General features: G+C 42.0%; 1 protein-coding gene across 1 annotated transcript in view; it reads right to left on the bottom strand.

Annotated features, from left to right (window-relative positions):
• Positions 1-22,500, bottom strand: part of LOC117957183 (RNA-binding motif, single-stranded-interacting protein 3-like) — a 140,281-nt gene that overhangs the window by 29,775 nt on the left and 88,006 nt on the right. Inside the window, exons 6-7 of the mRNA XM_034892779.1 lie at positions 7,674-7,780; positions 1,705-1,748 (exon numbers count right to left, since the gene is read on the bottom strand). Coding sequence (XP_034748670.1) covers positions 1,705-1,748; positions 7,674-7,780 — 151 coding nt within the window. The remainder of the gene's footprint in view (positions 1-1,704; positions 1,749-7,673; positions 7,781-22,500) is intronic.

The raw sequence follows: 22,500 nt of genomic DNA, 5'->3' as shown, positions 1-22,500 counted from the left end.
GTGGTCCCTTGTCACCGACTCTGTTTCTGATTTCAATAGATAGGATCTCAAGGTGCAGCCCGGAGGAGGAATGTTGAGTAAAGGGACTGTTCTTTTCATCAGACCTTGACCTCCAGCACACACTGGCAGTTTGCAGTCAAATTTGAAGCAGTTAGGATGAAAGTCTACACCTCTAAGTCTGAGGCCACGGTTCTCTACAGGAAAACAGTGGATTGCTCCGTCGGGGTTAGGAGTGAGTTTCTTGGCCGAGGGAAGGCGTTCAAAAATCTGCCAGACTTGAGAGTAAAAATGTAGCAGGAAATCAACAGGTTGGTTGATGTGGTGTCAGCAGTAATGCAGGCATTGTACTGGACTGTTGTGGTGAAGAAGGATTGAATTAACAGTCAATCTACATTCCAACCCTCACCTACTGTCACTGACTTTGGGTAGTGAAAAAAAAGAGATAGGGGATACAAGCAGCCAAAAATGAGTTTCCTCCGTAGGGTGGCTGGGCTCACTCGTATAGAGACAACACAAGGACCTCAGACATCTGTAGGGAGCTCGGAGTAGAGCCGTTGCTTCTTTGCGTTAAAAGAAGTTAGTCGAGGTGGTTTGGGCATCTGGTCATGATGCCTCCTGGGCGTCTTTACTTTGGAGGTTTTCCAAATGGTAGGAGACCCAGAGATAGACCCAGTACGCTCCAGAGATCTTAAGATATATATCTCATCTGGCTTAGGAACACGGCAGAATCCTCCAGAAGGAGCTGAAAGACATTACTGAGGATAAGAGATGTCTGGACTACCTCTCTTTGGCTGCTGCCACCACGACCTGCATAAGCGGCAGAAAACGGATGAATGCACAGATAGATATCCCAATTTGCACTTGAATTTTTATGTACCAATAAGAAGTCTGACAAATGTGAAGTGGCCTTTTTGTTTCACATTTTTTAGTTAAACTGCATTTTTATTTTCTACTTCGCATCAACATATTAATTAAATTGACTATAGACTTCTACTTTATTCGTGAGCTGATTCACTTTCTTTTTTTATTTTCTACATTGCATTAGCACTTGAATAATTAACCCTTTCCCCCTATTTTTCTGGATCATGATCATTAAGCTAATGTTCTGGTTTAATATATTACAGTGACTCATTCCTTTTCCCAGCAGGTCTGTTACTTATCACAAATATCTGTGGGATTATAATTTGGTGGATTTGCATCAAAGCAGGCTTTTACATGGCAGGCTGTGTGTAATGAGTGCTGCTATTCATCAAGTTTTTTAGTCATTGGGGGATAAATGGTTCAGGAAGCGGGGAATGAGGAGCTTCCTGTCAATGACTGAGGCCAGAGGGAGATAGAGGGGAGCCTCAACATTCTCCTTCCTGTCTAAGTACTATGGGGAAAAATAAAACATGTTACCGGGTCATTTATTTCCACAGCACCATTAGGTCATGACATAAAGACACAGAAACACACACATTCATTAAGACCCAAACCCACGTAAACACACACAAGCTCACTCAGCTACCTTATGCCATTTCTCACCCGACCCTACAAATGAAAACCGATATTTGAAGTCCATATAGATTGTCCTAATCAAACAGTAACAAAGTGCAGCCACTACATTAATCTTCATATATGGCAGTGGTATTGACTGGGGTCCTATAAGCCAAGAAGTGAGTATATTAGTTGGTGCCAAGGATGAATTGACCGTCAAGCTCTTACCCATTCTGCATTGCAGCGGGATCATATGTTAACGCCATGCCAGTCTGAAAGAAAAAAGAAAATACAGGAATAATCGCACATTAAAAGAGTTGGATCAGAAGAAATATGACATGTTATTAAACTGCAACAAGGGAAAATGTGACTAATGAAAAGACTTTATATTTAAAATAATAGTTCAGTGCTTTAGAAAATGTGTTCAATTTCTTTTTGAGAGTAGATGAAAAGAGTGTTTTTATTTTTATTTTTTAGCACAAAAAATAATACGTGTTAAAAAGAGCTGTAGAGGTGCTGGTAGCTTAATTTTTTAACATCTGGACAGGGCCAAACTTGTTGTTTCCCCTGTTTTCCAGTCTGACTATACCTTTGTCTAGATAAGATTAATATGTTGGTCTAAGTGGAATAGTATATATACACTACATTGTTCTGAATGTCTCTGTCAATATGTTTCTGCACCAATGTCACCAAGATAATATGCTGTACTTTTATGGTATTTAGGGACTAAAGCGATGTATACCCTGATTCCTTTTGTACAAAACTAATTTAATCATATCAAAATCAAATCATTTTTTATTAGAAAAAACTGACCAGTGACAAAACCAATGTAGGAAAAAGCTTTCGTCAATAGGACAAAGAGAATTAGAATTGAGGACGCCTCTTTTTTTCAATTTCAATCACGTACAATCATGTACTTATGAATGAGAGGGAATAAAGAAATGCCCTTTGGAGAGAAAAGGAGTGAACGGAAAACCGAGTTCTTTGTCTGCTGATGGTGTGTGTGGAAACGTGTGTGTGAGGCCCTCTTAGAGTCCAGGAGAGAAACCTGTGCGGCGCAATCCGTCATCTGCATTCCTGAAGGTTCTCTCCCGGAGGAGAGCTAATCCGATTTCTTTTAACGGTAGGCTGCTGAGGACGGCAGATTTCATCAGTCCGCACACACGCACACACACACACGCACACACACGCAGACACACACACACGCACACACACACACACACACACACACACACACCCACACACACTCACTCTCTGTCTCTCTCCATCTGTCTTCTTTCTTTCTCCATCATCTTGTGTTCTCTTCCTTTCTCTCCCTACCTTCCACCATCCCTCATCTCTTAATCTACCCTCCTCCCGTTTTTCCGTACCACTTCTTTTGCCCTTGTTCCTCCAGAGGGCTACCTACACTGAGCTATACTGGTAAAGGAATATTGGCTCAGAGGAGCAAGGGGGATCAGTGAGCCTAAAGCAAACCCACACCAGAGAGCAAAAACAGAGACTCTATCTATCGAGACGGGTGGACATATGCGTGAGTGGTGGTCGGCTTTCTGTTGAATTTCTGGGAGAGTGCTTTTGCACAACTACACTAATTTAAAAAGGGCTTTCACATTTCATGTGAAGCTGTATAGGCCAATGAAAGGACTTGACCTTATGTTATTTAAATACATTAAACGTTGTGTATTGTCACCTTCACCATTTAATGATGTTCCTGTCTGTGAGTTGATATGTGCAAAAGTCACCATGCGTGCATTTATAAACTTTCTTTACACTAAATGTAGTCAAGACTGCATGTCTGTGTGTGGGAGTGTCTGTTCATATGCGCGGTAATAGCCGTGGCAGCTGTCTGATGAGGCTGATAACTCCCCTAAGTGCTGCCCTTGGTTTCATGTGCTGATGAATTCCACAGCAGAGAAGCTCCTGACCGGAGACTCTGCATGGCCAATGACTTACTCAGTGCATTACTGATGCAGTCAGCTTTTGGCTCTGCCGTAAAGAGAAAGGAAAAGACAGAGACAGACAGTGTATGTTTTTATGACTGAGTGTAATTCAAGACTGAAAAAACTGCTTGATATAATACAGGTCCTGTGAACAAAGCTTGACCCTGAGAAAAGATGCTGCAAACAGACCAGGCTTTCAAACAGGGAGTAGCTTAAGTAGATATGTTACTTTTTTTGCAGGCTAAACAGAGTTACAGTACCTTACTTTATTAAGTAAATATGATGATTTATCAGAAAATGTCTTGCCAAAGAATTTGAAGATAAAAGATTTTGCATCATGATACCCGAAAAAAATGACATAATGTGGTATCATGACAGCTGGGTCGTGGCAAAAAAAGCAGCACAGAATGAGTCTGTGGCTGCTGCTCAAGTTTTGGAAATGATCTTGTATTAAGAACTTTTTATCTGTGCTTTTGGCTGTACACAATCTATTTTGTGTTACTAATGCGTTTTCAATATAAATATGAATGCGTTTTGCTAAATGTACTTTAAGCAATCCAATTGTTCAACCCACAGATCCTGAAAAAGGGTCAGGTGAGGGCAGCCTATATTAGGCAGCTGTAAGGACACCTGTTCTGTTATGCTGGAAAAGTGAGCAGAGCCATCGTATTTTTGCGGCCACACGCACAAAAACATCCGGCTTTCACACAGAGTGGAAAGCCAAATGTTTTTTTCATCTTCGCTTATTCCTCTAGAGTAGGTGCTTGAGAAGTGTGACTTTGAAAGTTTTGTGTGTAGGAGTGTGTGTTCGTGAAAAAGAGCTGGGAAGTGAAAAGAGAGCGAGAGTACGAGAGAGCGAGGGAGAGAGAAAGAGAAAAGAATGAGCACCCATGGCACTCGTGCCTGTCTGCATGGGTGCAGCAGTAAAAAATGCATTGACCAATATGTTTGTCAGCATGAGACAGCACTTTCTAGACTCCCACTTTGGGTAGTTTACAAGAAAATCTGTCATGTATTTCTCAATCCTCACCATCAGCAAACCCTGCAGCACTCAACCCCTTGTAACTCCTGACTGATCATGCAATGTGTTCCCTCACTCTTTCTTTCTCTCCCTCCATATGTTGCTGTGTGATCTGGGAAGATGGCAAGAAGGACAGAGTGCTTAAAGAGAGGAGAGTGAGAGAAAGAGTACCAGCAGAGTGAAATATACTGTAGACAGAGAAGGTAAAGAGACATGGAGAGAGAGTCGTGGATGGCGTGGGCTGTTGCTCCCCTTCATCTGTCTAACACTTGGGAGCGAGGTGAGGAATTGCTTCAGCTCTGATAAATGGACTAACATGTGATACCTATCTCCCATCTTCCCATGCCCTATCTGTACAGCTGATCAATGACTAGAAGGACAACCCCCCCCCCCCCCCCCCCCCCCCCCCCCCCCCCCCACACACACACACACACACACAAGGCAGACCATATCTGGAGGTTGTCTGACTTGCATTCTGTTCAGATTTTAGCCAGGTGTGAATGTAAGGTTGTAAGGTCACTTTAATCTGCTTCCTTTTGCTCTCTCAAGCAAGCTAAATAAAACGTAAAACGCTACAGATGACAGATCACACTGTGGACATAATGGAGATAATGACAATGCTTTTTAATACCAGGTGTGAATGCAAATACCTACTGTGTGTTCAGATATCAATATCCAGTATATGATTGCATGTTCATACCAGGTTAAAATGAAGCTGAGTCCTTTAACCCTATTGTTAATAGTCTCTGCTATATGCCAAGCATTACAATCTCAACCTAAACTTAACCTTATTCTATGAACTGGTGATCACTATTAGCATTAAGATAGACACATTTAATATAGGATTTAATGCTCTTTACCCTCATCATTTTCTTTCTTCTCTCTCCCTAATGTATATGTGATGCCGTTTATTTATTCATTTAAAGCGCCCATATTATGCTTATTTTCAGGTTCATAATTGTATTTTCAGGTTGTACCAGAATAAGGTTATGGATTTTATGTTTTATTTTACAAAAACACCATGTTTTTGTTGACAGCACATTGCTGCAGATCCTGTTTTCACCCTCTGAGTTAAGGTCTCTGTTTTAGCTACAGAGTGAGACATCTCACTTGCGTTAGCTACAACGTGAGACATCTTACTTCTATATTACCTTTGTTGGGAGTTGCTAGATAACTCTTTCTCCAACTTTGGTCATTACAAGGCAGGATTAGCTGGGAGACTTCTTCTAAACATGGGCACACTTGTGGAACAAGTGTGGAACTTGTTGAACAGGAGCACGTAAGTTGTTCTTTTGTAGATTATGGTGAACTAGTGCCTGTTGTAGCAGTGTTTTGCCATTGAGAACAAGCTGGCATGCTTGTGCTAGCATGTGCTACGGTTAGACACTTTGTCTCGGCTATTTACATAGAAAGCAGTGCAGATTTTGAACAGCTCACCCAGAGACTGAATGCAGGACACATTCAGAAACTCATATCTCACTCAATACAGCATGGATAGTTTTGTGTGCGTGTGGAAGCACCAGAGACAAAAAATAACACCTCAAAATCTTTCAAAATATGGGCCCTTTGAACCTACATTCATATGAAATTGATCTACAGTACATTAGCAAAGACATTTTTGCTGATCGAATTATGTTTTTTATCCAAAAAAAGAGGAATGCTTTTAATTTATTGTACAGTACCTGCAAACTGTAACTGCAAAATCTTTTATGGTTATACTGAGGGAACTCTTAGCACTTGGTTAAAGTTACAGATAAGATAAGTTAAGATTGTAATCTTAATAAATGTCAGCAAAAGGCAATGATGACTTATAGCATGAGGCGGTGATGAGGTCTCAAGTCTTAAAGTCCTTTGTGCTTTGTGTCACCTGCCATGACCTCTTCAATATGGCTTTTAAATTTCTTGGAAGGGAAAGATTTTGCCGGCGAACGTTATCTAGGCAGCAATTTCTGTTTCCCCTAGAACGTATTTGGAAAAAGCAAATTACCAGTCTATAAAAATATACTAGTCATAGCATTGGTGTGACACGGTACGCAGCTGTATAGTTTCAAAGGATCAAGTGTGTTTAAGGCAGAAAAGGTAATAGGTGTGAAATAATACAACAGAAGGCCAAAAGGAGGGTTTCCTCCATTTTGGCAGTGTAGGATTTTTTCCTTTATCCTTATTACACTTACACACACACTCTTACATACACAATCTTCTCACTCTAACTCCAGTCAACTGAGCTGACCCTGTCAATGTGTGGGCCTGCGAAGGGATGTAGCAATGTGATTTAGGTTAAACACGCTTCACTGGCTTATAGGTGTTAGGGCTGCTGAACATGTGATAGACAGACACAAACACACACGGCTAGTGTAATACTTCACCAGCCCCTACCAGACACACAAACACGCACACACAGCATCTCTCCCACCCACACACGGAGCATGTGTCGTCTGAAGGACAAACATTTCATCTGTCCTGGTTTCCCTTACCTTGCAGTTTCAGCACAACTGTCAGCATCACTGAATGTGTGTGTGTGTGTGGGTTCACCATATTCCATATAGTCCAGTCTGAAGCACTCGTCTACCTGTCTCCTCTGTGTGTCCTTCCCGATATAGCTAGTTGGTAGAATACGAAGCAACTTTAACCTTGCCTCCACATGTTGCCAAGGAATACGTTAACATAGCACTGTGTATACATATGGTTTCTGATGTATGGCAGGAATATATGTGTTCAGTGAGGCGTTTGGCTTGAGATACAATTTATGTGACAGCGCCTATACATCCCAAGCAGTTTGATCGATATCTGGGATATATATATATATATATATTTTTTTTTTTACGCCGCTCTACCTTCAAGTAAATACAAATGACAGGCAGTAAGGGTTTACATAAAGCCGGATGTTAGCAACTTCTCAAGGGCCCTTGTCAGCAGGATGGAGCCTAAAGTTATTAGAAATACCATTACCTAAAAGGTAACTGCCTTGTTTAGAGTGTCATCATGATGGAATGGAAAGAGTTTAGTCGACTGTAACCCCTGTCTCAGTGCTAGAGACCGTCCCAGACAGAGATTAGGACTTTGCGATTAGTCAATTACTCAATTGTTTTTTAAAAGGATTTAGTAAGCGTTGTTTATGTTGAGATCTGCAGCTTCCATGTATGAAAGACTATTTTTCAGTTGTGTCAGAGTAAAAAAAACACTCTTTTCACTTCTGTGACATGTATAGGGAGGACAGCTTCATTGGTGTAACTTACCTCGCCTTCTCTGTGCCACGGCCTTCCGTTCTGAGGGTACTTGCTCTGGCTCTGGCGTTTCTTCTGCCCTCCGTCGGCAAATTTACACAGCAAAGGCTCTGTGGGGGCTGCAGAGAGAGAGAGAGAGAGAGAGAGAGAGAGAGGGAGGGAGAAAGGACAAAACCACGTTAGAAGGTCTTCCTCATTTGACCCATCAGAAGGACAGAGACCATCGTATCTCTGTCTTTCCCTCCTCCAGCCTTCCTCCCTCCTCTATGCCCTCCTATGGAGTTCCTAGAAAAATTCCCAGACCAACGATGTTGGCAGGCCCTTGCTACCCCAGCCCAGGCTGGCAGCCCATGAAAGAGCATTGCAGGGTATTGTTGAAATAATAATCACAGTAATCGCTCTTGTAAATACCTCAGAGATGGCAATGCAAGACCGCTCTGTCAGCCAAAGCTTTTTTCTAGAAGGCGTTTCTGATGCATAATCCCTCCATGTTTTACTTTAACAGACATATTCTTTTATTTGAAATGTTAAGCCTTCTTCCACTACACAACCGTCAGTGCAAGCGTCTCACTAGGGGTGTGTTGTTTGAGTAGAGGCTTTCATAAATATCAATACTGCTGTTCCCAGAGCGAACACTAGAGGCACTCTAACCATTTCTAACGTGATAAGAACAAAAGCAACAGAGAACTTGACACAAGATACCGCAATACAGAGCTGACAAGTGTCAATCAACAACCAGCAGCAAAACAGCGCATGAAATAGCGGTTATTCATGTTATTAAAAAGGAAAAGCCCTCTGTACTGATACCTAATCTAAGCTGCCTCTGTATCAACAGCCTTTTATATGCATAATAATCACTGATAAAAGGTTGATGAAAGTGTTGCCATGACCTACGCTGCTATAAAGATAACTTGTCAAAGGGCACTTTCTCACACTTGAGCTGCAGGTGAGCGCCAACAAAGACAGAAATGGATTCAGGTAGAGGAATCTCAATGACATACTGTAGAGAGAGAGAGAGAGAGAGAGAGAGAGAGAGAGAGAGAGAGAGAGAGAGAGAGAGAGAGAAAAAGCTGAAGAAAGACAGGCTCAATGAAAGAAGATAGTAAAAGAGTGAGCTTTTCTCGTGAGAAACGAGTGGCTCTCTTGGCTGGGGATCTGGGGGTCTTAACAGTGTCCATCCCCTTTTCTGTCTGCGTCAGCGAGATTGGAATCTCTTTGGAAGCAGACTGTGGAGAGATGAGAGAGGGCAAGGGAGACAGTTGGATAAACTAAAAGAAACACAGTGGTACAGAGAGGGAGAGAAAAGCAGACAAAAAATTGGTGAGTGAAACAGATAAGAGAAACAGGTGAGCGACGGTGGGAAAAACAAGGGGAAAACAGAGGCAGAGTGAGAATCTACGCCAGGATCAAACACTCGTTCCCTCTGTAAAGGCTGTACAGTTCAGCAACAGAACAATACACTGAGCTGGCGAGCTTTTCCAAACACTGAACCACTGCCGTGCACCTGGTGGCTTAGAAGGGACCTGACGGCTCTCCTGTCATCGCGTTCACATTACAGGCCTGGCAGCTCGTGACACGGCTGCTCTGTGACGACACAGGCCGATGGCGGGGCTGTCTGCAAAAGGTGAGCAATGGGACCTTTCATCACGCCATGCCAGAGATGACACCCACCGAGAGAATTGTTGATGCTTTAATCTCCTGTGAGAGGCGCTTGGGCCTTCCTAATATTACAACATCGCAACACAGGAGAGAAAGAAGTGCTGTCAGGGTTGACAAGGTAGTGATAGCAATAAAACAAGCTGAAATCAAGTGAACTTGTGACGAGGGAGTTTTCCAGTTAAATGAAATAATTTGGGCGCCAATGAGCTAAAATAATCATGTTCATTTACATTTTAGATAAGAAAATCAGTACAAACTAAATTGTGTGTGTATGTGTGTTTGTACGTGCTGCTAAAAGACCACTATAGGGCCAAACAAATGCAAACAAACTTTTTATTGAAAAAAAAAAAAAAAAAATAAGAAAAACACAAAATATGTTTATGTTGCTTTAGGGTCTACTATGGGACTAAACTTTCCAGAGTCAGCCCAGGAGAATGTTGACGAGAAGGGAAAGTAAGAGAGACGCTGCAGAAGAAAAACAACAAAAGCTCTTCCAAACCTCTCCTCTGGCACTTTGGGAGATAATTAGCTATTGGAGAGATTTGGAGAATCTGACACAGAGCATGCTGACGTTACCCCTGTGACTACATCCCCACTTCCCACATCGCTCTAGCCAATTTGTTTAAGACTCCAGCCCAAGATCAACAGCCTCATACCACCCCACACAACCTGTGATCACACTCACCCCTCTATAGCCCTGAAACACGCATGCACACATGCACACTCCCTCACTCCCTCCCTCCCTCCCTCGCACCCTCACACACACACACACACACACACACATTCTGCCCTTAAAGTCTCTGCTTCAAACCTGGAAAACATGCAGAAATACCTACAAACACACACAATGCAAACTGCTGCCAGCTTAAAAACCTTTGAAAGACCTCTAACCACACACCATCATCACTGGCACAGCCCAGAATAAACTAGGCCACTGGCTGCTCACACTAGCTTGCTGATGCTGCGTCTTTTGGTCACAGGCTCCAAGTACAACACATCTCAGAATGGCTCCAGTCGGGTTATGTGTTGTAGGAGTCTGCTTGAAAAGTTCAGTCATAAACCAATTTGCTGCTCCTAGATCATATCATATTCCTAAATCATGGGAAAATTCATAAAGTGCTTTTGGTCCGAAGTCAACAACAGTCACTTACAAGGTGCTCTCCGGGAACTTCTAATTGTTTTTTATGTGGGTTGCCATAGGAACTGGTAAACACATTAACGAGGGGTGACCGCAGACATACACACATGCATGTGTGGAGTGTGCACTCACGGACACACATACACACAAAAGCAAAAGGAGCGGTGCTAGACAGTTTAGTGAGAGTAAGATGTCTGTGCTGCTAGCCTCATTCATTGATCATCATTGATCACAGCCTCGGCTCAATCACACTCCAGACTGTGCATTTGGCTCTGAAAAGATTGTCATGGCTTTCTGCTCATCAATAGACACATTACCACCCAGTAAAATGAACCAATATGTGCATGCAAATGTACTTCTGTACGAGAGTGTAATTACAACAGCCATTTAAATTGAAGCTTGCTGCAAGGTTTACTTATTATTGCAGAATTGCGTAAGTAATCATTAGTGTTGTTTCCTATGGGCCAACATCTGGGATAAATCAGCCCTTTGTGTGCAGAATAACAGTCAGCACAGCGAGAACACCAGATCCCACCATTCCTTTTCTTTCTGAGATCTGTAGACAAAGAGAGCTTGCGTGTGTTCCGGATGGTCTCGCAAGGCCAGCTGAATAACATCTTGATCCATGAATGCAAATCAGCATGTGCATTATAAGACATCAGTGTCAGCACAGCATACATTCATTCGTTCAGAATTGGACTGTACATCTGTCTGGCCTGAATGGTGAAACCAATGCAGGAATGCCCACAAGCTGCAGAAGGGCTGGGTAAAAGGGCTTTTCTCAGTTAAACTGCCAGCTTTTCAACATCAAGACGGTTGAGAGGCCTCTCACAAGCGCTTGGAGGCAAACTGGGTTGGCCTTGGTTTGGCTCTTGGTGTGTGCTAAGCCTTAGAGAAGACGAACAGAGGGAACTATTCAGTCACTTGCACCAAAATATGTCAATTTGAAAAGCTTCAGTGACAGGAATCTTTCCAGTTCTCAATGACAACTTTAGTTAAAGATTTCTACAGGTTCTTGGCTTTAAGTTCCATGAGCTAAAAATCTCTGAAAATGAATTTGGATGGCTCACTGTGTTTGTACTGCAAGGGCGTGTGTGGAGGGAAAAAGAAGAGAGATGATGGTATTTTATTGAAATTGTGTGGTACTCTGACGCAGCTCGAAGGGATCTCTAATTGGATCAACAACTGTCGGATTCCCATCAGCCAGCTTGACCTGTCTGCCCAGACTGAGGAGGCTGTGTCTTATGGGAAAGAGAAAAAAAGAGTAGGAGAGAGAGAGAAAGAGAGAGAGAGAGAGATACACAACGACGAAGGGAACACAAGGGACTGTGTTCTAGATATAGATAAAGATGAAGTGGTAATGATAGAAAAACACATGACTGGAAAACTATGGTGTTCTAGCATATATGTCGCCATTTTCACAGTAAAACAGGCGAGCTTAGAATGGCCGCCAACCAGGAAGGCAGTCGACAGCAGCTTCCCTACAGGGAAGGCTTTGACAGATCCCAGTCGATAGCTCTCACAACTGCTACGCTGGCCTCGCATCCTTCAGCGTGGAAATGAAGACAGTCTGCCTGCCGTTTTGCTGACAGGGACGGCACACATGGCTCAATGACACCGCTTGATAAATGGAGCGGGGCGCTGAGAGGAGAGCGAGACAAAGAGAAGAGGGAGATAGATGGAAAGACAGATAAGTGTCAAAAAAAGAGACAAAAAGACATGCGAGACATTAACAGAAAGAGACAGAGGGTGGAGAGATTCAGCAATGTTAAGTGACAGCCAAAGTCCAGTTTCCACTCCTTTACGAGACATACTATATAGATGAGTGAGATTAGTATAGGTAGAAGGATGTCAACAATGCATTGCTTCTCACTCTGCACCTGGTACACATGCTGTATGGCTATTGATCAGCTCTTGCTCAGACCTTCCCACAGAGCGCTCCTGCAGCACGCCAGCCAGTATAGGCCCGAGATGATATTATGGATTACGGGAAAGGAAGTAAAGGAAAGAGCCCTGGATGCGGGCGGTAGAAGCTTGATCGATGAGCTATTGCACACTTAACAAGAGTAATGTTATGTAGGGAGTCTCTGACATGCTAATCCATCTCTCACTCTCTCCGTCCGACTCCCTCGATCGCATCTCTCTCTGTCGTGGTTATGCGCTGTCTACCCATCTCTCTTCCAATTTCTTTCTTTCTTTCTATCTATCTATATCTATATCTATATCTATATCTATATATATATATATATATATATATCTATATATATATATATCTATATCTATATATATATATATATATATATATATCTATTCTCTGCTCTTCTATCTCTTCATGCACCGTTGAGCAGAGTCTGGTCGCACACCAGATTCAAATAAATAAAGCTGATGGATGAGATGAGTTTCATGTGTGTCTGGCACACAGTCGGTCTAAAACGCAGCAGACAACTACAATTGACTGAGACCATTTTATGGGAATAGGAATACTTACTTACATGTAAAAACAGGCACACATCACTTTTCTAATCTCTATTTTCCACTTGGCACGTCTGCGCTGTGTCCTAGGTGCACCGCAAACCCAGTGAGCAATGGCCTTTCAAGACGTGTAAAGTGTCTCTCTGGGGCGTTTGGACACATGTGCAGCAAGTTAAACAGCAAGAGTATCCAGTCAATTTACCAAAAGACACCCTCTAATTGTATATTTTTCCTGGAAAAACATAAGACATCACAGATCTTTTTTTACAACGCCAGAAAAAAGAAGGGATAAAGTGTAATTGCAGGAGAGCTTGGAGTGGAAGGTAGATACTAGCTTATTAAACACATGATTGTTCTGTAAAGTACTTAGAGACAATATAATCTGCAAGTCAGGCAGCAGGACGCTCCGCATCAGACGCTCCTGGTGTAGTATGGCACGTGGCGGAGGACGGAACACAACTAGAACACAGCACAGACGTGCCCAGTGGAAAATCAAGATTAGAGGTATACCAGGGATACGCGGGCATTGATGTGAAATGATCTAACAGAAAAAGTGAAGAAGATTCTGAATATATATAGCTGTAATTATTTTAGCAGATGAAAATATGGTTGCGCCTCACTGACTCTGAATTAAATTGCTCATACAGTAAAAGTGAGAACAGCAAGTGCAATGCCAAACAGGCGGTGTTTTTTCAGCTGCTAGCCAACTCCTGTGAGACTCGCTCTGAGGTATCAGTTAAACGAGAAATTCATTTTAGTCTAATCAGCTAATTCCACTTGCCATTCCCGACGCTAAGGTTTCCATAGTGAGTAAACAAATTACTAAAAACAACAGAGTAGACAGAGTTGTGTGAGTGAGTCAAAGTTAGTGGATGTGTGTTGCTCCAGCACTAATGAACGACTCACAATCCTCCATCCATACACTGGCATAACATTTATGCAGACAGTCCTCAACGTAATTCATTGCAAATGGCATAGTTTTAGTGATGCTGGTTCCTGTAGTCAGCTGCAATTTTAAAGTGGCCATGGCAGATGTTTCTAATGCTAAACCCACACATGCTGCTCGACAATGCCAACATTGCTGTTGCTGCAGTAGGTCTCAGTATCCGAGGCCGCTTTACACAGCTGGCCAGGGTCGCAATTACAAGAAGCCGCATTGTGGTCGCTTCAAAATTGTAAGAATATAGTATGAGATTAAAAATACTATTCACAGAGTGGATTTGAAATAGGATCCCAGCTAAGAAAACAAAATGCGCAATCAGCTATGTGACATCACTATATCACAGACAAATGGTGAGCCAAGCAGATGGGCTGTTTGGTTTGGAGACTCATCCTAAAGGTCTTCATCACTTCTCTATCACTGACTTGATGAAACAGCTATGCGGTGATACATTTAAAATTATTTCAGCTTTAAGGTTTTGCCCAGAATGACCCAGTACCAAGTAGTGCCAAAACATTTTCAGTCCTACTTGCATTTGATGATTTTGTACCCAGATGTGAAAAAAATCACTATTTGTACGGTTTTGCTTGCAGCCAATTACCGCTTCAATTTAATGCGACGTGTGACTGGACCACTACCACAGCAGCTACAACCCTTATAGTCTGTGGTGTGGTGAGGTTGAGCATGGTGTATATGACTTTGTATTTGTACTCTATTGACATCAGTATCACCGAGAGCACTGGCATTGGTACTGGTATCATCGTTTTTAAGACACACAGCCCTATGAGTTGGTAACATGGACAAATGTGAAGGTCTATTATTCTATATTGTTGAATCGGCTCATTTCTCTGCCAATATGATTGGATTAGAGAGAATACAACATTATATTTAAAAAGAGGAAAATTACCAATATAAGGTTGCTCTCGGCCATGACATGGACTTTGATTCACGTTTACATTACAATAAGTTATGTATGCACTTTGGATGAGAACAATGATCCAAGACTATGATTACACATTACATTTATGCTATGAGCAGATGTCCAGAGACACACTTTCTATAAAAAGCTGAGACAATATGGAATGCAGTATTATAAAAAAAAATTGTATCCAAATTTACAGTGAAGAAATTGTGTCTGTAATGCTAAATTGAAAAACTAGCATGCAGCCATTCCCCTTTAAATACAAAAATAACAAAAGGTATGACAATATATCATTGCATCTGCAATGTTGCAATAACAAATTCTGCCATGAAATGAACTTTAGAAGAAAAAGACCTCCCTCAAACAGTAACAACAAATACTGAGACTGACATTTTATGGAATTCATACCAAGTACACCTTCATTGGTTCACTGTGGGCTTGTGGCATTAACTGGTCCCGGCCTGCGGAGCTCTCTTTTCATGGCAAACCGTTTTGGCTGTGGCAGACTGACTTAAGAGCAGCTGTTGCTGTACTTTGCCTGTGGGGGTTGACCACTGCTGTCACTGTCTGTGTCACTGCCTGTGTGGGCAGACAGTGAAGCCAGCTCTGTCCCTGTTAGCAGAGTATTATAACACTGCCAACGCCTCCAGTGACCCGTGAAACCTACCATCTACAGAGATGAATCATACAGATGGGGGCTTTGTAATTCAACAGAACTACCTATCCACCAGACCTACTGCAAAAATCTATGGGTATATATATATGACACTATCAAAATAAATCAGATCTGCAAGTACACCTTAGAAGATGCATTGAAGTCTATGTTTTGTAAGCGCGGGTTTAGTATATTGTGAGGATTCATTATTCACATCAAGCATTCAAACACGCCCTCTTACTCAGCATTAAACAACTTCAACATAATGTTACAGCAAAAATAATTTAGGTTTATTTATAAGAATACATTTTTGCTGAGCATGCATGGTGTTCTCCAGCACCACACTGCTTGACATTCATGGAGTTACACAAATTCACACTCAGAGCGCATAACAACCAGTCCTTTGTTGTTGGCCAGCATGGAAAAAAAACAACTGATGTTTGGTGTGTTTGTGATTGAAACATATTATTTTTTGTCATAAGTAGGGTCATCTGACCTTTAGGCTAACATTGACTGCAGATTGATAATGACTTTTAAGCAGAAGCGGAAAATATGCTTCAAGCTGCGAATACAAGAAAGCCGCATCAGTCAGTGTAGCATGGTGGAGAATGTAAAAGGCTGTGTTTGTTAACTAGGTTTCATCCGTGGGGGCTTCCAATAACATCGGTATGGACAGCAAAGAAAATGAAATTACAACACAATAAATGAATTATCAATAAAGAGCCCTCAATACTGTATCTGAGGGGGATCAATACGCCACAGCAGGGCTGCAATGTGGGCCGAGGGCTGAGGGCAGGCCTATAGCCGAGGGACCAGCCAGATCAATAATGTCACTGGGCGTGATTGACGATCAATGCTGCCAGTGACGTTGATTTATGGTCAATGAAAGCAGGGCACATGACTAATAAGGGGCGAGGGGAGGGGTATGGAAAGGGGGGTTCCATAGCCTCCCCTTTACTGTAACTGATTGGGGATCGATGAAGAGTGGCACCGTGGCTGATTAGGGATCAGGCAACTCTGTGGCAGAGGAAGGCAGCTATGTGTGAGAGGATTTGGTTGGCTGCATTGAGACCAGCCTGTCTGAGCCAAGCAGAGCTGCAAAGACTGTAATTAAAGCTGTGCTGAAAGGAGCTTTCCACCGGTTGATAGAAGCTGCAGGTGCAGCTCTCTTTGCTCTTTAACTTTCAAAAGAGCAGCGCACGCACACACACACACATACACACACACACATACACAGAAGGTCTGCACTGTGCACCACCCTCATAAAAATCGTATCTGTTACTCTCATCGACATCCTCTTTCTCTTTTACCTTATTTTCTCAAATTATTTTGCCATTTTAAGACACATTAATTTCTTTGTTTTCTTGCTACTACCCAAATAATCTTGAGTGCCATTTTTGGACATGGTGTGTTAAAAGTGATACCGCCAATAGATTACTTTGTCTTGTTTCATTTCAGTAATCTCATTACTGTAACAAAACTGACAGATGCTGTGCTGTCACTTGTGTTACATTTTTAACCTCGTTTAAAGGCTATTATTAACCTTCAACTGAGATAGGAAGTATGAGTAGATTATTTTATGAAACTATTAGTAAACACATAACAGATATATATTTAGAACAAAATCCCTGTACAATATTATATTATACACAATATCTATAGTATTTTCGTATCCTCATAAGCACGGGAAACATGAGTAGGCACAGACAAGGTTATGAACTGGCTGGTTAATTTCAGATTCGCCATGTAGCCAGATTCATAAGACTATAAAGTCAAAGATAGGTCCAAAGTAAGATGTCTAACCCACTCATCTGCGCTTTGTCTGACAGACCCCTGTACTTCAAACAGCACAGCAGACATTCCCATGGCTCATCATTCATTCATTCCTTAGGTATTCTCTTTGTTCTCGAGCAGTGTTGACACTAATTTCCCTGTCTTTCTAAAACAAAGTTGCTGACAAAAAAGTGGCATCTTTTTGTGCAGAATATCGTTTTCATAGGAAACTGCAATATTTCCTGGCTTATTTCCTGAAATGTTTAAATTGGTTTAGATTGGTAAGCTCTGATCAGGGTTATTAAAAAAAAATACAACGCAGCCCATCTTTTGCAATTTACTTGCAGAGCATCATTACGGGTCTGCCACGGGTCTACTGCATCTAGCATGTGTCATCACTATTAGATGCTTTGTCTAACGCCTTCAAATTAAGTTTAAACTGATCAATTGAGTATATTGTTGAAGCAAAATTCAATAAGATAATATTTTGAAAGATAATTAGAGGGTTAATCTTTTGAAATAAAACAAAGTATGAAGGCAGTTTGATAGCACATTCTTCTTTTAGGGACGAATGACACACTTAGCAAACGCTTCAGCATTATTTATACTAGCATCAGTAGCTCTGCCCTTTCAGCCCCTTGAGAGAGCAATATGAGGGTGATTACGAGAGAGAAAGGTTGACCTGTGGAGAACAACTTTGAGTTAGTCCTTGCCTAAACATCTCAGAAGTGATGAAAAGACTTTGTTTTGCTCAGTCTGTGTTAATGGGCCCGAATCGATGTGTGAGAGCCGTTTTCTTCTGACCCTTGGGGGGAACACAGGGAGGTAATGTGGGAGGGGAGAGATATCGACACACAACATCAATATCACTAAGGTTCACATGCGCCAGCGTGGTGAAGTTAACTCCTTCTTAGTTTAAGTTGAGCCTGATTATCAGCGGCTCATCAATGCTGCTTCAACAAAAGAAGTACAGCGTACGTGGGCCTGAGTGTCAGTGTGGACCGTAAATTAGTAGTATCTGATATTTATCAGTGCTAACGATTCTCTTCCAAAAGAAACCACCGGTCCCACACACACACACACACACACACACACACACACACACACACACAAACACACACACACACACACACACACACAATGCCTTTACCTTAATAATGTCAGGAATGTGAAGCAGCACAGCACTGCTGCAGAGGCAAGCACACCGCCATGCCGGCTCTCATCTGTCACCAATGGCAACCAGCCCCACCATGATGTGCAGCTTAATTGGGGGAGCTGATGAGGTCTGATGAGGCCGGTACTTATTGAATTCCCCGGCCTGTTATCTAGATAATGCTGGAGAAGAGCAGCCTCCGTCATCTTTTCCATTCTCATCCATTCACTGTCCCAGCAAGGGGCAGCTGGCTAATCCATTCTTGTTTGTAATGGCTGCGCGAGCTGAGGGGATTTGGACACACTCTCCCCTCGCTAGCACACATCAATCCCCATTGTTGATCTTACCCCATAATGGGCCTATTTGACGAGTTAACCAGATCCCAACACCCATCTCAACCCCCTTTTGCCTAAATATCTTGTTTTTTGTATATGGCTTTTTGCTTTTATTGCTTTCTTTTTTTTTATTACAAAACTTCAAATATGTGGCTGTAAAGTGTTCACTGATTTGCAATGTATGAGTGAAAATGAGAGAAAAAGAGGGAATGGAGTGCAATGGAGAGAGAAAGCAGTGGAGAGAAGAAGAAGTTGCAGAACAGATGGCTAAATGGCAGGACAACTAACTTTTAATTCTGTACCTCAAACTGGTGAAGTTGACGGATACTGTGAAGTCACAGAGGGGTGCCACCCAGTATGAGACCACACATCAAAACGCATTAGAAATGATGAAAACTGCTGTGATTAATGCTGTTGGTGTGCAAAAATGAAAAGGATCTGAATTTCCAATGTAAAGTTTCTAAGGCAAAATGCAGCATCTGGGTGTTCAGACATTCATCAGTACCAGCTGTAGTGTGGAGCGACTCCAACAACACAAATTTACTGAGACGAGGATTGCCAGTAACAACAAAGTACATGTGACGATTGTTTTCATGACCACATTTTAAAAAACTAATTCTGATTGCATAAAGTGTAGCCTTCTGCATAGTATGAGAGATCCTGCTTTCCCAGCTCTTTGTTTGCAAGATTGCACATTACAATATGCACAACAAGTCAATAAAAGTGCTAACAGTACAACAGTACTGTTACAGTACAACAGTACAACAACAACAGTACAACAACAACATTTTTTTCTGTTTGGAAGTGTTAGCTAATTTTGATATTTTAATATAGCCAATTGGACAAGCTACCACCCTGTAACTTAAAATAATACCTTAACCTAAAAAAAATAAAACATACACAGAGTTTCCACTGAATTACTGGTCCATTGGATATCCAGTGACATCTAGAAAAACAATAGGCCATATTTATACGGATCAGTTGTTGTGGCCTTATAGCTCACGGGGTGATACTGATAAGGGGACCACTAAGGCAGCAACACTTAAACACTTACATGGAGAAGGTACAACGTGGAGATCACCAGGGGCACAGCCAATCAATACAGCTCGACTTAGAAATCTGTTGTATAATCCTTGATCTCCAAGGCCATTTGCTTTGCAGCCTGAAATTGGGTACCCCCCCCCACCCACACACACACACACACACACTAAACACACACATACACAATTACCCCGTTGCGCCAAATTACCTCCACAAATGAGACATACTAAAAAATTTATCTGGATGCATCTGTGGCAAGATTGAGTCTAAGGCTGAAATAGATATGACTAGCTCAAGGTAATTCATAAATATGTGTGTCTATGTGTAAGAGGATGGGGAAACCTAGTAATAGCATTATCTTAACTACATCACTGCTATCTGGCAGGCTGCTGCACAAAAAGACCATTAAGTCAACACCTGTATAAATTCTAAGGGCTGGTAAAGGCCACACATTGAAAAAACACTAGTATATAATTCTACATAGCCCATACTGCAGGTATGATTAACAAGGCTGCAAGGACAATAAATCATCTTTGTTTATTTTGCCTGCAAGCAACGAGGCCCTTTGCAGTATAATAACACTTCTTTGATAAATGATTTGAGTAGAATAAAATATAAAATAAAATGTATTGTTCAGTTACATCTTTTGCATGTTAATGTCCATTAACCACAAATACTGTATATTTCACATCACTGCTGACCGTTTTGTACCTTTGAAAATAAACTTGCATTTTATTGTCATATTATCACCTCATTGCAGTCGCGAGCATTCATTCTAATTGTTCATTTCTTCATGCAGCTGTTATTTAGGCAGGGTGGTTGCATGAGAGCAGTTCACTTTCATACTCTCGTAACATTTAGTTAAATGTTAAACATTAAAGGGTGAAATGCAATGCTATCCGACCAAACAACTACCTTTACATCAATATAATTAAACTAGAAAGATGGGGTTTTAAACACGGATGACATGTGTTGGCTTTTTTTGTATCCAGCATTACTACTTAAAGCAGATATTTCAAGCTTTGATAGATTTATATTAATGTCTAGGTATTTTACAGTTACATTACAAGCAAAAGGTGCAATTGACAGTTAAATGTTTGATTGTCATTAGTTGCCTTAAAGGGTGTTTATTTGTGATGTTATTCAATGTTTCGGGACCACTCAAATTATGTGTTGCTTGACCCTTCGTTCTGCCTTCTGGCAAGTGAAACAAAACAAAAATATATTCCACTTCAACAGAGAAGCTGCATTACATGTACATCTAGCACCTAATACTGTGTAGTAAGAAAGGCATGAAAAGTGAGATTTCTTGGAAAGGCACAGTATATCTTTAGGTGCCTCTCTCCTTTAAGTGTAGGCTGCCTGTTTTTATTTTTATTCCCATGGCAGTGTGTAATGTTAGAGTGGCAGTTGTTGGACTCTCTGAGGCCTCTAAGCTCTCTGTTTTCCCCCTATTATGTGTGCGCTGTGGAGGGACAGACAGTTGTAGCGAGATGCGGTGCAGCGCAGCAGGGGTGGTCCCCAGATACCACAGATTCATACTTTCCACCTGACGCACAGGATAGAGAGAACAGAGAGCTGGCAATTACCAGACTTCTCGCTATATATACTGCAATCTTGGCCAGCTCTGCTCTGCTCTACTCCACTCTGAAGGCTGTCTCAGGGCCAAGCTGGAGGTAACGAAAGCAACACACTCCTAATGGACTATTGATGTGTGTCTATTTGAGTGTGTGTGTGAGTAAGTGTGAGTGTGTGTGTGTGTGCGTGTGCATGCGTTGATGTATAAGAGGAAGAAGTGAGAGAGGCTCAAAGAACAAAGGTAGGAAACAGAGACTGTAAGAAATCATTCTGTTGGAGTGCTGGTGTGGAGTGCTTTCCTTTTTGTTCGAGGCCTGTGTTTTTGCAACTACAGAAAGTGAGCAGCCATGTCTGTGAGCTACCGTAAATCATCTATTTAACTTCAGCAAAAGAAGCAGAAATAAACCACAAGCGTGATCCATTAACCAGGGCGTGCTGTACTGCCAGCCAAGGAAACAGAAACAGACAGAGAGACAGTGTGTCTGAGACATGAGGTCAGTCAGAACCAGGTGTGTTTCCATCGTCCTTCAGCTCAAACACCAGCAGGCAACTCTGGTATAAATACACTCACATACAAAGAAAAAGACACAAATAGCTCTAGGTGACAAAAAAACTGTGGTAACTCGGAGGCTATCACAGTACGTTTAATCAAATGGAACAGGTCCCACTCATACTGATCGTCCATTGGCAGAGCATGTAGGTGTGCACACATTATTTTGTTTCTGTGTGTGTCCCCTGCCCCGCTGGCAGGCAGTCGGATGAATGAATGGGCGTCACCTCCTGGAGGTCCGGTGGCGCTACAGAAATAACTCTGCTGACCACAGTGACCTCTGCTTGTTCCCACACACCCTGCGTCCTGTTCTAATGGACGCCCGTGCTCTATTTTGGGGGAAGCAGCTAGATTTATCTCACTGCCCTCTGTGTCCTGGGATGGTGACAGTGACATGGCCGAGTGTAACCGATGCCTGCTTTTTGTTGCCTTCCTGACGCAAGCACACAGAGGATACGATTAGTCTTGAGGTCAATTCTGGTTAGTCAGATGACCTGACTTCACCTCACTTTGTCGGTTTACTTCAAAATGTATACCTTTAAACATGCTAAAACAGGTTGAGGTTTTTGGGGCATTTTAGGCCTTTATTGGACAGGACAGCATAGACAGGGGAGAAAGGGGGG

This window comes from Etheostoma cragini, chromosome 14, assembly GCF_013103735.1.
Source record: "Etheostoma cragini isolate CJK2018 chromosome 14, CSU_Ecrag_1.0, whole genome shotgun sequence".
NCBI classification, from domain to species: domain Eukaryota; kingdom Metazoa; phylum Chordata; class Actinopteri; order Perciformes; family Percidae; genus Etheostoma; species Etheostoma cragini.
This window is presented reverse-complemented; position numbering and strand designations above follow the sequence as displayed.